At 48.7% G+C, this 20,155-nt stretch overlaps 2 protein-coding genes across 4 annotated transcripts; one reads left to right on the forward strand and one right to left on the reverse strand.

The window, feature by feature from the left end:
- The first annotated feature begins 5,862 nt into the window (after window positions 1-5,862).
- LOC122375002 (NSFL1 cofactor p47-like) lies at window positions 5,863-12,426 on the forward strand. Of its 2 annotated transcripts, none has more exons than XM_043354131.1 (7): window positions 5,863-6,320; window positions 8,491-8,657; window positions 9,105-9,278; window positions 9,675-9,929; window positions 10,052-10,189; window positions 11,163-11,513; window positions 12,073-12,426. In XM_043354131.1, exons 1-7 carry the CDS (start codon window positions 6,219-6,221, stop codon window positions 12,203-12,205), a joined length of 1,320 nt encoding a protein of 439 aa, XP_043210066.1. In that variant the 5' UTR covers window positions 5,863-6,218; the 3' UTR covers window positions 12,206-12,426. The 2 variants fall into 2 exon arrangements, with proteins under 2 accessions (XP_043210066.1, XP_043210067.1); XM_043354132.1 differs by having other exon boundaries at window positions 6,090-6,320; window positions 11,289-11,513.
- LOC122375003 (glutaryl-CoA dehydrogenase, mitochondrial-like) lies at window positions 12,396-19,914 on the reverse strand. Of its 2 annotated transcripts, none has more exons than XM_043354135.1 (10): window positions 19,783-19,914; window positions 16,826-16,946; window positions 16,514-16,684; window positions 16,138-16,279; window positions 15,810-15,901; window positions 15,323-15,452; window positions 14,735-14,951; window positions 14,264-14,493; window positions 13,273-13,433; window positions 12,396-12,778 (listed from the first exon to the last, which is right to left on the reverse strand). In XM_043354135.1, exons 2-10 carry the CDS (start codon window positions 16,944-16,946, stop codon window positions 12,711-12,713), a joined length of 1,332 nt encoding a protein of 443 aa, XP_043210070.1. In that variant the 5' UTR covers window positions 19,783-19,914; the 3' UTR covers window positions 12,396-12,710. The 2 variants fall into 2 exon arrangements, with proteins under 2 accessions (XP_043210070.1, XP_043210068.1); XM_043354133.1 differs by lacking the exon at window positions 19,783-19,914 and adding an exon at window positions 19,550-19,620.
- Between the last annotated feature and the right edge of the window lie 241 nt (window positions 19,915-20,155).

Below are 20,155 nucleotides of genomic sequence, written 5' to 3' on the forward strand. Positions count from 1 at the left end.
GTGTTATGTCGTGATCGGAAAGGCTCAGGACCGGAAAAAGATCGCATCGGCTCAGGTGCCGGCCACTCTAACTTGGTGGAATGATGATGGATTATTGGCCAAACTTTCGTAGTGGAGTCCCGGTTCGAGCTCCTCATCGGGGCTCTGGCTGCTTTTCAGAGTTAGGATGGCTTGGTTGTTAGTAGTGGTTGTGAGCCATATATACGGTAGTTTATACATGTCGATTGATTGATTGATTGATTGATTGGTTCATTCATTCATTCATTCATTCATTCATTCATTCATTCAATAGGTACTTGCCGACATTTAGCATACGAATGGACATCCAGCATCAATCCACCATTTTCATAAATGTATTGCCTAAATATCATACATATATATGGCACAAGACCTATAGTTGCCTCGATACCGTACCGAAACACGTTTTGCACAATGCACATGTAAAGTAAATTATATTCGCTGGGTCTTCTGTGCATTGTGCTTAGCAAAAGCAGGAATACGATTGAAAAGCGATACAAAATGTGCAATGCAGCAAGTGACCACACACACCCGACCAGCCCCCATGGTCCACTAACACGCCCCACACCTCTCGCCAGCCCACGCAAACCACCGAGACGAGCCCCCTCCCCCCCACCGCGCTGGTCTGACGCAACAGCTGGTCTGCAAAGCACCCCACCCGGCGACCTGAGCCGATATCAAACAGCGGGTCCGTATCAAAGCGTCCAAAACCGCAGCATCCAAAGTACGCAACATCCAAAACCGCAGCGTCCAAAGTACGCAACGTCCAAAATACGTCCAAAATCGGGTTTATAGGGGGCATTCACAAAGTCCAAAACCGAAACATCCAAAACCGCACCGTCCAAAAACGTATCATCCAAAAAACGCAACATCCAAAGACGCAACATCCAAAGTACGTAACCTCCAAAACCACAACGTCCAAGACCACGACATCCAAGGCACGCAACATCCAAAACCAACCTAACCTAACCTAACCTAACCTAACCTAACCTACTGATTTTTGCCTACCCCTAACCCAACCTAACCTAACCTAACCTAACCTACTGATTTTTGCCTACCGGGGATAAGGAAACCTAACCTAACCTAACCTAACCTAACCTAACCTAACCTAACCTAACGGTTTTGGATGTTGCGTACTTTGGATGTTGCGTACTTTGGATGTTGCGTACTTTGGATGTTGCGTACTTTGGATGATGCGTCCTTGGATGTTGCGTTTTTGGATGTTGCGGTTTTGGATGTTTCGGTTTTGGACGTTGTGAATGCTCCCTATATACCCGATTTTGGACGTATTTTGGACGTTGCGTACTTTGGACGTTGCGGTTTTGGATGTTGCGTACTTTGGATGCTGCGGTTTTGGACGCTTTGATGGTCCCCCTCAAACAGCGTGGGTAGACTGTGCCGCTTAACTTTCGGGTCATGCGGCACAGCCTACCGGTTCCAGGCGGCTGCTGCCAATGCTGAGCCAATGAGCCATAGTAACCCGGTGGATTAAGAGTAGTGGACCATCAACCTGTAGCTAACTGTATACGTACAGTCCACAGCAGAAGTAATATGTGGTTTCAGTCATGGGTATGTTCTGCTTCTGAAGCCTAGGAACGATCAGCCAGACTGCAACGAAACTTTAAATGTAGCTTAGGTACATGTATCTTCACCCTTGCAGCTACAACTTTATCTATTGACGTCTTCTTTTCAATCGGTCCGCATTTAAAAATCGTCGGCCAAAGCCATCCGTTGAGATTGGTAAAACCACACATTACTTTAGCGGTGGGCTGTACATAGGGGAGAGAGGGCACCCTAACGCTTCTTACGATGCCGATGTTTGATTGACGTTTGGAAAGATTCTCTCTATACCAATGTGATCCCTATTAAATTGCCTTGTATTTCAACTTCGTTTCATTACTAAAGGCATTCACATGTAGGAGATATTGGCAAAACCTTACACCTATGCATTTTGGCCACTTAGCTTAGCCCCATGCCCAAGGGCAAAGCGACCACCGCAGTGGCGGCGGAAGGTATTCTAGGATAGGGGTGCAAACGATATTGAAGCGCCCCTTCCCGCTGGGCGCCCCTTACCATATACACGGTTGAAGTAACACAAACAGTGAAGAGACGTTTGACAATGTGTTGTGTCCTGTTAACACGTTCAGGATTACAGTTTTTATGTAACGAGAAATAGTTAGGTACATTCCATAGCGTAAATGTAACCTTCATAATGTTCGTTTAGAAACAACCTCATCACCATATCATAAGATTCTCCGAATAAGGCATATCGAAAAGAGTTCCACGGTTCCAATACCTTCGTGTGGACTAGTGAATAAGCTATCGCCTGGCAAGATTATCGCCTGGCAAGATTATATTCGACAGGGTCGGCAGCATCTGCCTTTGTTTCAGATAAGGATGCCCTCCACTCTTCAGCATATCAAAAGATACTTTTCCCACGTCATTGCCACCCTCTTCGTGTCACAAGTGCCTTTATCAGTTGCGTTGTCGCACTGCTCAGCTTTATGGCTGCCGTACCTCTTAACTTCCTGCCTCCTCTACAGATTTTCGAGGCGCCCCTTTCCATAGCTTTAGGGTGCAGCTGCCCCCCTTGCCCCCCTGCTTCCGCCGCCACTGGACCACCGGCGACTTATAAAGCCCCGATATGAGAAACAGAATAGTCGTATCATGTAAGTACCACTAGAGGTTTTGGTGAAACGAGGTCGAAACGAAAATGGATGTTTATTTTGTCATCTTTCCGCCTGTAGGCGTACAATGCAAGGACATTCACGGAAAACATTAAATTGCATTTTTTTGTGACTGAAAAGTAGCCGAGATAAACGTGTGACAATACATTTTTTAGTGTCAATAGCGTTTGTTGTCTTAGCGGAAACAATTTATAAATTGGGAGCTGTCCATTCTATCCCGTCCACGCAGGGTGTAATGCACGGGACAAACCCCGCGCATCCGCCCGAGACAAAGATCTCCCAGCTGTGTTATTAGTGGGGCAAAACGCATTCAAATTGACAGAGGACACGTAGGTACGATAACCACTAAATGCAAGCATGATAACATTTAAATAAACTTCCGAATGGTTGAACAAAATGTCGTCGTTGCAGCGCTGAGCCGTCGCCATCAATCCAAAATTATAAAATGAAACTGTGCTCACTCACTTAGTCCGTTTGGAAGGGCAAGTTTTGTTCGGCATTCCGGTATATATGTAGTTGTTTCACCTATCCGAGCAATAGAGCTCTTCCCATATTTGTCTTTTGTTGCTGCATTTGCTGCAGTGCTGCACCAGGGGGTTTGCTGCATTTGCAATTCGGAGGCTTAGGGAGGAAAATTCTTATCGTCAGCCTTAGAAGTGGATACCAATCTGACCGTGTGTAACCTCTTTACGGCCGACTGTGAAGGCACTGACGCATCCTTGCGCACACAATCCTGACAAAATTAGAGCTGACGCGTCGTGATGCACAATCTCGACGAGACCGGACTGCTTGAGCAGAGAGTTTGGTGGCGTGACAAGACAGGGTGTTTCGATCGGCCGATATGATAATTTGTTCGGCTTAGCAGATCGGGAGTCACTGATAAGCGTGGTTAATCAATTATTGCTCTGAGATGAGGTCTCATCATCCATTGTATAAGTTATGAAGTGGCATGAAAAACTAAAAGGCTACTGGCGATTTATTTGGCATTAACTTCTGATAGAGGCTACCACGTTTAGAAGAGCTATGAAGCTACCTATCATGGATACTTTCATCTCAGTGATACGGATTGACTGACATGCAGCGTGACTTTAGCGAGTCACGTCACGACGGCGTATAAAGCAGCCGCTTTGCACCCGATAGGTAACATGAAACTGTTGGTTGTAACGCTGACACCGTTGTTGAAATTAGAAAGGCTGAGGAAGTAAGTGCAGCAAGACCTTTCGTAAATCGTTTCTCTAGAGTCATCATTAAATCATTAATTGAAAATCGTTAGTCGTTAAATTGTTTTTAAGTTAAACATTTAGATAGATGGGTACCTACATCAATCGCAGATAATATTGCTGTTTTTGAATGTTTGTTTACCAGCCCTTGAGGAAGCGAACAAAGAGAAATTTCGGGATATTTAATTGTTTTTGAATGACCTCCTTACAAAATTACACTTTTCATTCATGTAGGTATTTTTTGTTTTAGATGAATTTTCGGCCACGGGCCATGATCACATCAATGCCAAAAAATTAAGAATATGATACAAATTGTATTGTACAAATTGCACAAATTGTATTGAATATGATACGAATATTTATTTGTATCATATTCTTATTTTTTGGCATTGATGTGATCATGGCCCGTGACCGAAAATTCATCTAAAACAAAAAATACATGAATGAAAAGTGTAATTTTGTAAGGAGGTCATTCAAAAACAATTAAACGATTTAAATGCCTTACATTCAGCAAGCACTAAACAAATTTCGGGATGTATCTAATTCAAACTTAGTAGGACCATTCAGCACTGCGTAGTGCGTGGTTCAAAATGAACAGCGTCCTAGTTGAACTCGAACCGATCGATTGTTACGCACTGCACCGATGGTAGACCAGACGAAACACATGGTTTTTTATAACTTAGGTACAGACGTGTCTTAGACGACAAACGGGCAGCTGAACCAGCGACTGAAATTATCCCGTTACCCAGCATTGTGATATCGGACGGTAGGGGTCACGGGGCCTGTGTGATGCATTACAAGCTCAGCTTGGCGTGGGCTCTGGCTCTGCATGTCAATCCATTCATTCAATCATTCGAGCTAGATTTATTTTATTTTTTCACATGCCTGGCGAAAGTCGGGGGAGAGCGACTATAGGCAAAAATAACTAAAGCCGGCGATTTTTCTGTTGGTGAAACTTAGGTACCTCTGGACCAGGAAATGAGTATAACGACCGAAATTAACAGTTAAATAATCTGTTAGTTATTTATTTGCACTCTTTCAACGCCTGCCCGTTTCCGAGTGTCGCTATACGTCACGTAGCGTCTTGGCGCTTGGGCCACGTAGCCTACGTGGCCCAGAAGCCGAGTTCAAACACCCCCTCCCCCTTCCTCACCAGCGTGAAAATTGAGGAGCTCAGCGGGGCGCGGGATAATATATTCCTGCCCGGGCCGGGATGATTCAATAAATGTCACCGAGGTTTTTTAGCGAAAACTCCGAGGGCCGTTAGGCCCGAGGTGATTTTGCTAATAAAAAAGCGAGGTGACATTTATTGAATTCCCGGTCTTTAGGGCTGGAAGGTGTTTCCCATACCTGCCAAAGCTCACAACTATATGATAGTGACGTCAGCAGCCGTGTGGTTCAACCGCCAACGTGTTTAACCACACCCCTTGAACCACACGGCTTGTAATGTTAAAGCATGGCATTAAACTTTGAAAAGTGTGGTACAGTGCACGTGCCGTTTAAATGCCTGGATGTCTCGATTTGATCATGCAATGTAGCAGGTATGGGAAAATCCAAACTTCGCATCATTGCCGTACCAAATGAGCAATGAGGAAGGTGGGTGGCATGGGTGGCACTATCTGTAAGAATCTTGGGTGGCAACTGGCACAAAGCTTTCAAAGGCCTTGAGTAACTAAGAGCTGGGACCGCATTCTTTTCTCGCCCTTCCTTTACCTATTCATAGTAGGTATTTGCCTTTTGGAATTTGGATCGCGAATATGACATAAAATTGGGCATTGGTGATGCTAATTAGTGATATTTATATTGGTGATATTTAAAGTATTTCGGTTAACTTATATACTTTTTGGCTGCTATCACGGCGAACTTACTTCAAATGCTGCGCGAGTGAAATGCTTGAAATATGTTCAAAACTCCTGCTGACAGATTGGTATAGAAGCACACATGAAGCACATTGGTCGAACCTGGTCGAACCTTATTTTGTTCGATTTGCGTTTCAATGTAAAATACACACATAAATTCTTATTGTGACATTTGATTTAAAATTTATCAAAGAAAACGTGCTGAACTCAGATTCTTTCCAAAAAATTTATCTTGAAGTAAATGGAAAACACAACGTGAACAGTTCATACAGGATGGTGGGACACGAAATGAACACAATCATTTCAGAAGTGCTTTTGCGCTGCGTTTGTGCTTTCGGCTAGTCACGACGACCGACCTTGGAATCGATTTTGTATAGGTCGTTGTCTTATGTTACTTTTGAGAAGGATTGAAATTGCACGTTCATTCTGCAAAAATGGCTGATAAGGAGGGACTAGTTGCTCAGTTTATGGCAATTACTGGTGTCGACACAGACAGAGCGACTTTTTACCTGGAATCCGCTGGCTGGAACCTAGATGTAAGTTTTCTTGTCTCATCAGTCATCAGGGTGGTTTTTCATGGCAGATCGCTTCAGTGCGCTGCACATCAGCGCATGGGGTTTCCATGGCAATATCAACAAATTTCACTCAGTTCGCTAGCGTGCCGCGGCGGCAGCAGCATGCTAGGAGTATTCACACTCAAACCTCTGTTCTCTTTGTACTTGGTTCTTTAGGACCTCTGTTCCAAATGTGATTCATCATCAGCTAATGGATCACATGCAATGTCATTTAAGTGATGTTATTCAGTTATTGTTTGGTTATGGTATGCTGTAGCTCCCAGCGCAAGCGCGCTGCAGTGCACGCAGCGTTGGATGGTGAAACAGGGCCCAAATTTGATGTGTCATCAGAAACAACATGAATCAAAATCCAAGTATCATATCCATGTTGATGATGTTTTAATGAAGGGCATGTCTCTTTCTTCTGTTTTTGAACACTGGTACCATACCTATGGGTGTCAATTTGTGGAGTCATGGTGCCTGAGCACTACAAATCTGCAGCAACCTTGGGGAAATAATGACCTGTGTCATGTGTTACAGCTTCAAAAGTTAAGCAGGTATGGAATTGGATGAGCTCTGCTAGGGCACCTGTGAGTGGGCAGAAATCATCCATTTCTGGTATGGATACAGAAATGGATACATTCATGGATTCATGGATGGATACATTCATGCTGGTAGTTAGTACAATTCTAGAAGGGAGCAATTACTTGTTACCTGCCTATTCCCTTGTTTATCATTTTGTTGTGTTTTCTTAAGCCTTGGCAGGTAGGTACCTACATTGACATAGTAACTTGCTTGCCTGCTTATGCAATAATTTCTAAATTTCTAAAAAGTGCAACAAACCCTGGGTTTCTTTGGTGACTTGCTGTATCAGGGTCTTCACTTACACTTAGTGTCTGTCTTGGTTTCAGAGGCATTTAAATTGCACACACTATCGAAGGTCATACTTTGTGGAAGCTTGGCCATCTAATCTTGGGAAAATGCATGGTGCAGGCTCCTTTTCTAGCTGAACTTTGCCATGCAACTAATGGCTAATGGGTATAGTTGGCTGAAATTAATTTGGTATGCACAGGATGTCCCTGTATTGTACCTATCTTATCAGATCAAGGATGGGGCCAAATTGGTTGCCTTATTAAGTAGGATATCCCTTTATTAACAAGATGAAGAAGAACTGTTTCTACAATTAAAAGTGTGAACAGGATTTGTAGGTAGTTGATCAGATGATAATAGCTGTAGGACTGTAAGCAGCAGCTTTACTGGAGCCAAAATTGACAAAGGTTTCAAAAGATGATTTTGTCAAAACTATTGAATTATTTACATTTAATTTTTACATGTGCTACACTATTTATACTGTAGTTTCACATACTTACTCTTTTTAAGTGTAATATGGAAATGAATGGCCAGCATGGTACCTGCTGTTTTATTTAAGACTTATTAGTTGGGAGGAAATTTCCCCAAATAGGATGAGGAGATGTTAACAAAGAAAATGAGATAGGTACCAAATAAGTTGCCAATCAGATGATATGCCAGTCTGCAAATAAGTGAATTTTCTCTTAATTCTGGTCAATCATTTTCAAAGTTTTGAACTATGGGTCTGTTCCCGTCGCTCCTCCCAAAAAATCTCGGATGAGGTTGGATGAGCTTGGAGGAGAGCCGTTTCAGAGGGGCCACGGGAACATTTTCGCGAGGAAATCAGCTGTTTGCGGGCTGTAACGGTCGGCGATTTATGGCGCGCAAACATAAATCAAGAGAAAATAATCGCTTTCTAATAAAATAACCTTAGATTAATATCAAACATTACTATTTACAGATGTCCAATCATCATCAATCACTAAAATCATTTCCAACTCCCTCAAATCTCATTTATAAACAATTCACATTTGTATTACGTGCGCCAAATATGTCTACGCAAGAGCCTCCTCCAAAAAACCAACTTTCGTTTGGGATGAGGGAGGAGGCAAATAGTGGTGGTGAGATGTGAAATCAAGATGAGCTTGGAGGAGCTTGGAGGAGCGACGGGAACGATTTTTTGAAACGAGAGGAGGTTAGAGGAGCTTGGAGGAGGTTAGAGGAGCGACGGGAACAAACCCTATGACATGTGCAATGTGAAAACCCTGGCCATGTTACGACTCAAGGTATTGGTGCTCATCAGGCTGCCATGGGGAGTTTCTACGACCACGACGGCGGCGCCGGGGAGCAGGAGCAGCGTGAGGCCGGCGAGGTGACCGGAGCGGCAGCGGCGGGGGCGGCCGGAGGAGGGGCCTCGTCGGACGCGGCTCCGTCCGAGCAGCCGACGCGCCGCTCGCAGCGACAGGCCGGGTGAGTACGAAACTGCAGCGGATGAGTGGTGGGCTGACTGTTGTGCAGAGCGCTGGGTAACGAGGTGAGGGCGTGCTGGGTACTGCAGCGGTTGGTGCGAGGTCTGACCCCTGACAGTATATCGGGTAAATGGAATACTGATGGAGACCCGGGTCAGAATATCGGGCTCTTGCAGTGATTGCTGACTCGACTTTGTGCTGACTTCGCTGGTAAATCGAACACCAAACTCTTTTTACTCGTACCGTCAAGAAACACGCTTATAGGAGTGATTTCATGCGAACCTATTTGATCAAGTTTCCTCTACCAATAGTTTCATTGCATTGCTTGTAACACGGCTGCTTTCTGTGTCCTTGTGTCTCTCGTCTCTCTCGCGCCAATCGACGTCTATCTTGCCAGTCCGTCGGTGTGTGCTCTTGCTGACAGCCCCCCCCCCCCCTCCCTCGCCAGGGCCACAATCCGGACGTTCCAGGGTCTAATGGGTTCGGACTCGGACTCGGACGAGGAGGGACAGGCGTTCTTCGCCGGCGGCTCAGAGACCAGTGGACAGCAGATCCTCGGTCCCAAACGGGGCAAAAAGAAGGGCGAGGACATTGTCAAAGAGATGTTCCAGGCTGCCAAAGGGTGAGGTGTTACGCTGGGCGCGCAGCAGTGGCAAAGTTGTTGTTTCATGTAGTTAGTGTATAGTGAATATGCCACTGGACTAGCCTGTGGATATCTCATTCATTATTCAACAGACGGCTTTGCATTGATTTGGTGCGGTAACTGTTTTGAGTTCCATAAGCTACAAAGGAATATTCTCAGTAGACATTATTTTCATCAAACATCCCTGCTGATCTCTGACCTCATTCGTCTGTGTCGGTCAGTCACGGCTGTTTTGTAAATAAACACGATTTTTATCCAACAATGCCCGGTGATGTCAGTTACGGGTTGGACATCCCCGCCAACCTTTGACCTCATCCGTCTCTGACCTCACCGGCCGCCGTCTCTGACCTGACCGGCCGCCGTCTCTGACCTCAGTCACGGCGCCGAGGAGGTGGATCCGTCCGAGGAGGCGCCGCAGCCGCGCCGACGCGTGTTTGGCGGCACCGGGTACCGGCTCGGCCAGACGGGCTCAGACTCGGAGGTGGTGCCCGGCGCGCCCGACAACCGGCCCCCGCAGCCGCGCACCGTCAAACTGCGGCTCTGGCGCACCGGCTTCAGCGTGGATGACGGAGAGCTGCGCGAGTACTCGGACCCGGCCAACCAGGAGTTCCTCAACTCGGTCCGAGAGGGGTGAGTTACTGTTCAGAGTTGATGTCCGGTCCGGGAGGGGTAGCAAATTTCGTATCGGTTGTGAACAATTGTTGTGACTTATGGTCGTCATAAGCTGACCCCTTTCCGTTCACACTCTGCAGCCAAGTTCCCCTGGAGCTGATTCGGGACGCACAGGGCGGCGAGGTTCACCTGGACATGGAGGACCACCGGCATGAGGACTACGTCAAGCCCAAGGCCAAGCCGAAACCCTTCTCCGGCGTCGGACATGTGCTGGGCAGGTCAGTGACCTCCGAGATAGACGGAGGCGGTGGGGTTTTTATGTTTGACTGTTTTCAGCTGATAGTTGCAGTTTGTGTGTGTGTGTGTTTCTCCTGTTGAAGTGCGGTTGACATTTGTAGTCATTTTCATCCTACGTCCTCTGCATTTGCTCAATTTTCTTGGGATGCATGCTGGTGATTTTGATATGAACGCATGATGCATGAGTTGCTGCTTTGTGCAAATGCCGGAGCGACACTTCCGCACGAGAAACTATCGTTCAATCGCTAGAACGCAGCATGCGACGCCAGAGTTTGACATATTCGGTAGTCGCTGGCGAAAGGGCATGTCACGACGAAAATTCGCCCGTAGCAGCCGCGGCTATAAATGTCGCCAGGGAAGGGCGATATCTGCTTTGGACATTCGTGGGTATACTTCCACTGTCTTGCAGATATTGCTTGTGGTATGGTAGGGGTTTTGATTGGAGTATCGTTGATGTTTTTTTTTACATTAGTCAATGTTTTGGCATCTCCTAATCCCTTGTTCATTTACTGTGTCTTGCCTATGGTGTAGCATGGCATTAGTTTTGCATAACACTTAACCTTGTTCGTCTACTTTCTTGCCAAACCTTTAACATATGGCCGCCGTCGTCAGATTTCTGCCTTTATTGATTGTATATCATTAATTTAAATCGCTTCATTTTGTCGCTGGAGGCGGGTATTTTGAACACCTTACTCAAACTGCTACTCGCCTAACTCCATGCAGTTCTCTTCTCAATCGCACTTTCGCATGTTCTTAAGCCCATGTCCATTGTCCGTCCCTTCTCTTCGAATCAGTCTTTCACGATGCTTTAACTAACCTGCCATATGAAACGCCTGCGTTGCCCCGTCCTCTCCATCCCGCTAGTGACGCCTGCCTGTCTCTGTATCTGTATCTGTCTTTGTGTGTGCGTGGGGTCGGCGCCGTCTGCCGCTGCCGCACTGCGTCATGTTTCAGCCCGTCGGCGGCCGGCGCGGGCGGGGGCGCGGCCGCCGACGGTGGCCACTGGTCTCTCTCGGCCGCCCTGTCGGCCGCTCTCGGTCTCCTGTTCAGCCTGATGGATGTGCTGTGGCGATTCTTCAGCCCGGCACCGGCCGTGGTGGGCGCCGGAGCGGCCTCCTCGGCCCCGGCCGCCGCCGCCTCTGCCGGCGACCCGGCCGCCAGCGAGGCGGCCGCGCGCGCCGCGCTGGCGCTCGACGAGTCGCAGCCGACGACCAGCGTGCAGGTGCGGCTGACGGACGGCTCCCGGCTGGTGGTGAAACTGAACCTGACGCACACCATCGGAGACCTGCGCCAGTACATCGCCACGTATCCTTTGGTGACGCCGCGGACAGGGGCGGAGAGGCGGTCGAGGGGAAGGGAGGGGTTGCTTCATTGTAGACTCGTTTACACTGCAGTTCTTTTTTACTCATTACAGATCAACTTTGTATTTCTTTTAACCATTAATGGGGAAAATAAGAGGGAACACCTTTCAGTAATCGTGCAAATGAGCCAAAAAAAAAGTATTTTTTGTTTACGGGAGAAAACTCGCCGTGTTTATTCAGTACTCACTAGAAAAGCATACATTTCTATTGCACAAGCTTACTCCGACTTGTCTTGTCGGTAATCCCTGTCTTAGATCCTAATAAGGCAGCATTTCACATATACACTTAACAGCGTATTAAAGTGCCCTCATTATTCTATAACACCTTCATCGCGGTTTACTCAGATATTGTCTAATCTACGAAAGCCTCACGATTACAATCATGCACCTCGTGAGATTTCCCCCTTCAATACACACCCTCCTTGAGACAATGCGCCCGTATACGACCCTACCACCAGACTGTTGCCCATCTTAGTCGCCGCATTCCTTAACTCTCTGTATCAGTGCGCGCCCCCACCTGGCCACGCGGCCGTTCGCGCTTCTCACCACCTTCCCCAGCAAGGAGCTGACGGACGACAGCGTCACAGTAAAGGACGGTGCGCTGCTGAACGCCGCCATCCTGCAGAGGGCCCAGTGATCGACCCACAGCCGTGTGCCACGCTCAGGACGACTCTGGTGTTACCGGGCCCGGTCCGGTCGGCTCGAGCTACCGCTGGACTCTGCGAGACGTCCCGTAACAGACTGATACAGAAAACGAACTACCGTGATGTGGGGCCAGGATCTGAGACGACTGCCCGCCGCAGAGGGGTTTACACAAATACGCAGAGTTATGATGGTAAAATACATTTCGCACACGGACTAGCCTACATTTAGGGCATTCACGTCGGGTCATCAGCAAGTAAAGAGTCACGATCGTTTCGTGAGCCTGCCTACAAACCAAGCTACCCCAAGGTTCCAGCACGGTGGCTTCCCGCGCGCGCTCCAATATAGCACCTGTCGCGCGTGGCTGCGCTCGCGCGCGTCTATCACATTCAGTCCTCGGCGGCACTGCCACAGCCCAGCCGTCTAACCGCCTGCGATGGAAGACTCTGACTCCGCCCAGCCGGCGGAGCTCCATCAGTCCGGGCGGCCTCGTCATGCTCTCAGCCAGTGAAGGCCTGCAGTCCAGTGATGGCGCGGCCCAGGATCAGCGCGTGGATGTCGTGCGTGCCTGCGGGGAGGAGCGGGACGGTCAGAAGCGGCGGTCACATACCAGTGACGGTGGGGCTCGGCCCCGTAGGCGGGGATTTCCGGTATATTCTCTGCTGTGTTGGCCGGCGGCGACCGTCTAGTGTCCACGGACATCGCCGCCGGCTTCCCGACTGCCCACAGCAGTCGCTCTTGTGATGATTGTGCAGTGTTCTTGGTAAAATAAAACTATGCGTAAGCTGGCTCGGATAGTTGTCAATTTTCAGAATGTCAATTTTCAGAATGTCAATGTTAATGTTATGTTAATGAGACATCGACGATATACCGCGAACGACAGATTTCTTACGTTGCAACTGTACACTGCCAACTTCGTACTATCACTACAATTATCAGTTGCTAAATATCACTCACTTCCGACTAGGACATTCTTCAAATTCGAGACACGCAGTTCTCACAGACATGTCATATCGCAGAACACAAACAAGGCAAAGGATCTAGCTCTTCTTCTATCCTCACCTTCATAGGTGTTGACGGCCTCGAGGTTCATGCAGTGTCTGATGATGTGGTACTCGTCGCTGATGCCGTTGCCTCCCAGCATGTCGCGGCACTGTCGGGCGATGTCCAGAGCCTTGCCGCACGAGTTGCGCTTGATGAGCGATATCATCTCGGGAGCAGCCCTGTGGCACACACGAGGGTGGGTTGGAGTGAACGTTGGATCATGGGTAAGACATGAGGAGAGAGTGGGTTTCACAGAAACGAACATAGCCAGATCGATTCAAGAAATGAAAATACAGTTTTTGGCCTGTTTTTTTTTTTTTTTTTTGATATATCAGAATCTCGGAACAAGTTAATAATATGAGGGGCAGTTGACTGTACAGTGTAGACTGTAGAGTAGAGCTAATCCGTGTGTTGCGTAACATAATTTCGTTTTCACTACATTACATAACAAACGCGTGACACTCACGTAACACTCAGCGGCGCTATAGTCCTTCCATATGCCTCAGTCACATATCCCACTTTTTAGGCGTCTGTTCTCAGACATAAAAACTGCGTCGTCGGTCCGAAGGTCATGGCCTGCGGTCAGTCATGGGACGCCGGGGAGGGGAGGGGAGGGAAGACATCCCTGGCGGACTGCCCGGGCCGGGGGCTCGCCTCCTATAAATACTACGGTCCGGCGGGCGGTCTGGGTCGCGTGGGCTGGGCTGTGACGTAAGGACACACCCTCGGACTGCAGAGATGCGACTGTAGATTCAGAGGATCGCTGCGATACGGATCCATGGTTGATGTTTATCGAAAAGTCTTAACGCAAGGTTTAGTGTTTCCATTCTCTAACTCCACCGTTTTTCTACGCAACCAACAATAAGAGCCAACAAAGCCGTCCTGCCTGCTGGCCTAAGTCGTCCAACCCTTCCTTCGCACCGACCCCCCATCCCCCCTACCCTTGTCCGTCCCACCCTTCCTCCACTCCCAACGTCCTCTCCCTTCCTCCCCTGCTCCCTTTACTCACAATCCCTGGTCCTTGAGCCGTCCGACCTGCAGGCAGGCCATCAGGCCCACGTTGATCTCCGTGAGCGCGTCGGCCATCTTCTTCTGAATGAGCTGCGTGTTGGCCAGCGGCCGGCCAAACTGCTGACGGTCCAGGGTGTACTGACGGGCCGTGTGCAGACACGCCTCGGCGGCGCCCAGCGCGCCCCACGCGATACCGTACCGGGCGTTGTTCAGACATCCGAACGGACCCTGAGGAGCAGACGAGAGAGGAAAGGTCAAAGCGGAGGACGGAATTTCATTCATACTCAGCTCATGATGTTAGTAACAAGTATTCCATTGATTCCATCAACCACTATTTCGCATAGTAGGTCCTGTCTGTTTACCCGATCTATGCAAATTCGTCATCCCTCCCCCCCAACACACAGTCAGCTCCCACACCATTGTCAATCATCCCCTCCCCCCTCCAGACCCTATCTCATCCTTTCCCCACCTTCAGTCCGTGAACGTTGGGCAGCAGGTTGGCCTCCGGTACCACGACGTCATCCAGCACGATCATGCCGGTGGTGGAAGCGCGCAGAGAGAACTTGCCCTGGATCTTGGGCGTGTTGAAGCCGGGCATGCCGCGCTCGACGATGAAGCCGCGGATGCGATTGTCGTCACATTTGGCCCATACGACGGCAATATCGGCGATCGGAGAGTTGGTGATCCTGTCGGGCGAAGGGGATGGGGTAAGTTTGGGGTAAAAGTGCGCAGTAGAGATAGTCACTTGTAAAGGTGGAGAGAACCGATTCGAAATGATCAGCACAGAGAGTGTGGCGAGCCAATGGCATGAAACATGCAAATAAAACGCTAACATGTCGACAAAGATGAATTTTAAGTCAGATTTTTCTCCTTTCTTTACGACTGTGAAACTCGCCATTTGACATAGGCATATAATGAGTCATGCATGTCAAACTGCCACAAATCAGCGCTTCCATTACACTTTTCTCGAATCCATTCTGATGGCACGTATCTGTGCACGCATAAATCACATCGATAAATCGTTCTACCATTCCGATGTGTGCACTGTGCATCTCACCAAGTTTTCGATCCGTTGAGCAGGTATGTGCCGTCCGCCGCGTTGTATTTGGCCCTGGTTTCCATCCCAGCCGGGTCGGAGCCATGGTTGGGCTCCGTGAGACCGAAACAGCCCACCAGCTCGCCGCGCGCTGTAACGGAGCGAAAAGATGCGGTTAGTGCATGGGATGTAGGCGAACGGTGACGGTGGCAAACAGCGGAGACGAGCGAAATATTATACTGAAAATACTCATTATACGACGTGAATGCATAGTAGCTGTGGAAGCTAGTGGCGAGACCAAAGTGCGATAACGATAAAAATGGAAAATTGTTATTTACCACAGTGGTATCAGGTATCTATTTTTTGCACTTTCAATAATACCTTATGTGGGCTATTAACTCACACTAACCATCGTCCAACTCAACTATCGTCTCCCGTTCTATTTCCACACCGGATAATCCCTAAAAGAAACTCATCAACGACACCCTACCCAGTATGGAATCCTTACCGAGTCTGGGGAGGAACCTCTCCCGCTGCTCTTCCGTTCCGTAGTCGTAGATGGGGTACATAACCAGGGAAGACTGGACGCTCATCGCCGACCTGTAAAAAAACGTCACAAATGAGTAATAACCCTATGATCATCATGGCACAACACTGAACCAATCGGACCGATCGCGCTCCGTTCAACAAATTTAGCCTTGTAAGCCACCGGCCGGTGGCCAGCCCACAACACCCATCCCTCGTTAGGCCCCGTACTCCGTCATTTACAGAGCTCAGCCACATGATTCAATCATGTATCACCCCAATTTAGTCGTGTCTGCTCGGCTACAACTGACCTGTAAGCGCTGTCGACTCGCTCCACCTCCCTGGCAATGAGTCCGTACGCCACGGACGACACGCCCGGGCAGCCGTAGCCGTGGATCGTGGGGCCCAGCACCCCCAGCTCGCCCATCTCGGTCATGATGTCCCGGTCAAACACTGTGGGATAAGCACTGTTATTGACACACTCCAACAGAGATTTGATGACACACAAGAGAACATGGATATCCAATAGAAAGCAACAAAAACATTTGGTACTCAACTCACTAGATTGCTCACTTCAGGGAGTCAGGAAATTTTGAATGGGAAATCGCATAAAAAGCAAATGCAATGGTCTGCTTAGGGCCAGCTAACACCTCAGGCGTGACCAAGAAGAGGTGGAAGAGTCTTAACCTTCATTCCTGTTGGCCATAATGATTCTGGACATCAGCTTCTCCTGGCAGTACTGTTTGAATGTGTCCCGGACCATGATCTCTTCCTCTGTCAGCTGGCTCTCCAGGTTCAGTGCATCACTCCAGTCAAACTTAGCCCACTGAGTGGGTGCCTTTTCCACTATCTTCTCAGCTAAAATGAGACAAAGAAAACAGTAACACACAGCTTATACAGCATTTAACTCATCACAATCCAAAGTGACACACATTCAGCACAAGGTCAGTTCAATATACAAGGCTCATGAGATTTAACTTATTGGTGAACTGTAGATACCTGGCTTGTTGCTCTGATGGCGCTTGCACATTGTTGACCATATGCTGGACACAGGGGCCACGCCAGCCTTTTGTCTCAGAACAATCTGGCCCAAGAGCCCCAAAGCTTTGCTGGAAGACATCTGAAATGAAAGGCACATTTCAGGACTTGCAATTGTAATGCAACTGGGACTACAAATAAACAATTAAACCTTGGTCAACTAAAGCATGTTTTAGCAGCATAACCATAAGCATAAGCCTAAGAATAAGCATATGCAAAGCGGAGCCAGCATGAAATATCATTGTTATACTGGGCTAAGAATTCAAATTCGGTTATATAACGATAAGCCAAAGGAAGCTGGCATCCAACACTGCAGCTATAAAGGCATTCCCATGTCAAAAGCTTGCAGCATGTAGGTTAGGGTGGCACTTAGCAATAGGGTGAATTTTATGTTATCCGATTTTTAGGCGTGCGGGTAGTTTTCTGGTTCCATTCCCGTAAAAAATAATGTGTGCAAAATGATTTTGAAAAATATTGATATTTAGGGGTCGCGAATTGAGGTCAAAGTTGGCAGTTTTGGGGAAAAATTCAACTTTTTGGAAACTACTTTAAACCTATTTGGAATGACATATGTGGTCATTAAGCGTCATATCCGACGTATTTTGACCTTTATTTGTATAACAATTGCTTATCCCATCACTTTCGGTCGATCGTAGCCAGTCCAGGTCAGGCCAAGACAGGTCTGATCTGGGCTGTTTTACCCATGTCAGGCCTGTTTTTGGCCTGCGACCGGTGCCTTCTCACAGTGGAGGTCATATCCTCTTATAAGTGTGAGGAGTGAACGGTCTCTCCTGTTCCAAAGGGAGGACGAGCCCCACAGTTCTATCGGTTCTTGAGACATGCTCCTTTTCTGTCAAAGAGAATGTGAAGAAGTTGGAGTCAGCCTATCGCCGGCGGGGGAAAGCAGAGGCGAGAGTGGGCATTGAGCTGCACTGGTTTATTGTGCTTTCGGGATGTTCTTCCGTGGGCGCTTCTTCAGACTCTACATAGTGCCAGTGCCAGCAACAGACTTACCCGGCCGTTGCGGCGCGCACACGGAGGGAACGTCTTTGACGATGGCGACCATGAGAGAGAAACGTCGACTCACACTCCCAAGCGCATGCGGGCGAGCGGACGTCCCCAACAGTGAACTGGCCTCGACCGGGCCAAACTGCCCAACCGTAATGTGTGAAGAACACGTGAACCTGTTATCAACTGCGGCACGGAACTTCTGATACGACTCCGGCTGAACCGCGAGAGAAGGAGCGTCGACCGATTCTAGGTCCTGGTGACGGGGAGGGGGAGGGATTGGGGTGTCCAAGCTCCTCGCCGTTCCCAAGCTCCCCTCCATCCAAGCACAGGAGGCCATGCTCACAGCGCTGGGGGGCTAGGAACTGGAGAAGCGGAACTGCGGCCTTTTGCTTCGACGCCACGACGGCGAACAGCATGCTGGTGAACGGTACTTTAGCCCTTATCGAGCAGAAGCTGGATCGGCCCGTCCTCCAGCTGGCCTGCCGGCACCACGTGTAAGAGCTGGTCCCAGAGAAGGCCTTCTCCACCTGCCGTAGAATCTCGAGCGGCCTCTACATCCGGCTGTTTAAGAGGTTCAAAGGCGGGTGGGAGTTCATGCTTCATTGACAGGATCATACCGGTGGCGTTCGCCGTCGACGACGTTCCGGAGTGGGACAAGCTGCTGGTCAGCTTCCATCGCTTCCATCGCTGGACTATGCCTAGCTCCGGGAAGACTACCGAAAACTTCTGGAGCTCTGCGTAACTGCTCTCGGTGGAATTCCAAGCACGGCATCCGTTTCTCCACCTCAGAGTACTCCACTGAGTTAGGTGGATGGCAAAGACCATCCGTACCGTGGATGCCTTCCTCTTCAGGGAGCGGCTCCGGCTGACGGCGGCCGAGGCCCAGGTCATCAGACGCTATGCGCTGTTCGTTGCCTGCAAGTTCGCCGCCGCCGCCGCCTGGTCTGGGACTCTACTGCCATTGCGCCGGCTCTGGACCTGACCTTCGTGAACTCGCTCTGCACCTACCCCGGCAAGGAGCTGTCGAAGGCGACAGTCCCGGTGGCTTCGGCCGTCATCTGTAGTAATTGAGTGATCGGCTGGTGACTCTGGAGCTTTTAGACCCCGACCCTCGGGCTCAATCAAGACATGGTGCGGGCAACAGACTTGTAGGAGAGGGGACCCGCCCCATAAGTCCTTAGTGAACGCCGCTCTCGCGACCGAGACGTTGGCGAGCTTCCTAACACCATCGTTCAAAAAGCTCTCAAGGATACACGACCTGGACGCGGGGCTCATCATCAATGACCAAGGCCAGTGGGAGGACAGCAGCTACCAAACCGCAGCTCGTGTAGTCCGGGAGCTGCGGGTGGTGAATGACTTCACCAGGCGCGGTATGGCGCTGATGTAGGACTGGCACTCATGGAAGACAAAGATTAGCGCCAGTTCTTCCTCCATGTCGTTGAAAAGATCACAGAAAACGCTAACCTGACACCCGAAGATCGACTGCAATTGCTAACCAGGCTACACACAAAGTGATCTGGGTGCCCGTTGCCCATGATACCCCTCCCTCCAATGAGGCGCCAATAATCTACTAAAGAGGAGGAACTGGAGTAGTGGAGTTCCGAGACCAGCGTTCTGGCGTGGCCGAAGCTGCATGGAATATCAATAAACAATATGAAAATGACTAAGAAATGCCTTATTATCATCCGATTATGGCGTAATAGGAAACTCAGAAGCGATTTTAATGATATTGAAATATGCTACCAAAATCTCAATTTTGACCTTGATTCGCGACCTCTAAACATCAATATTTTCCCATACAAAATTGCCTCCCTTATTTTTTACGGGAATGGAACCGGAAAACCACCCGCACGCATTAAAAATCAAAAATTGATTTTTAAGTGCCACCCTAATGTAGGTATATTCACCTTTAGCAGGAGAGCCAATTGTACAAAGTCACTTCAAATCGCTGAGCTGTGGACGAATTCACAATCGGAGACGTCCCAATCTTCTGCACCCCTGCACCTTCGAGCCAGGGAGACACCGGTTGGTCACGTGACTCGGAAACAAAAATCAGCTGATAGAGTGGCGGAATCGCCGTAATCAAACACGAATAATTCCGGACGATAGAGCGGCAGTATGGGAGTTTTCTTCACAACAGGCAAACATTGCAATGTTTTATCATTTTATGATCAAGAAACGTTCATAAACCATATATTTCTTCGATGATTAATGCCGCAACCGCCGCGCACATATCGTAGCCAGCGCATAAAGCCGCATAAAGCTTTGCGATATTAAATG

Source organism: Amphibalanus amphitrite, unplaced genomic scaffold, assembly GCF_019059575.1.
Source record: "Amphibalanus amphitrite isolate SeventyFive unplaced genomic scaffold, NRLGWU_Aamphi_draft 001756F_arrow, whole genome shotgun sequence".
Classification (NCBI taxonomy): Eukaryota; Metazoa; Arthropoda; class Thecostraca; order Balanomorpha; family Balanidae; genus Amphibalanus; species Amphibalanus amphitrite.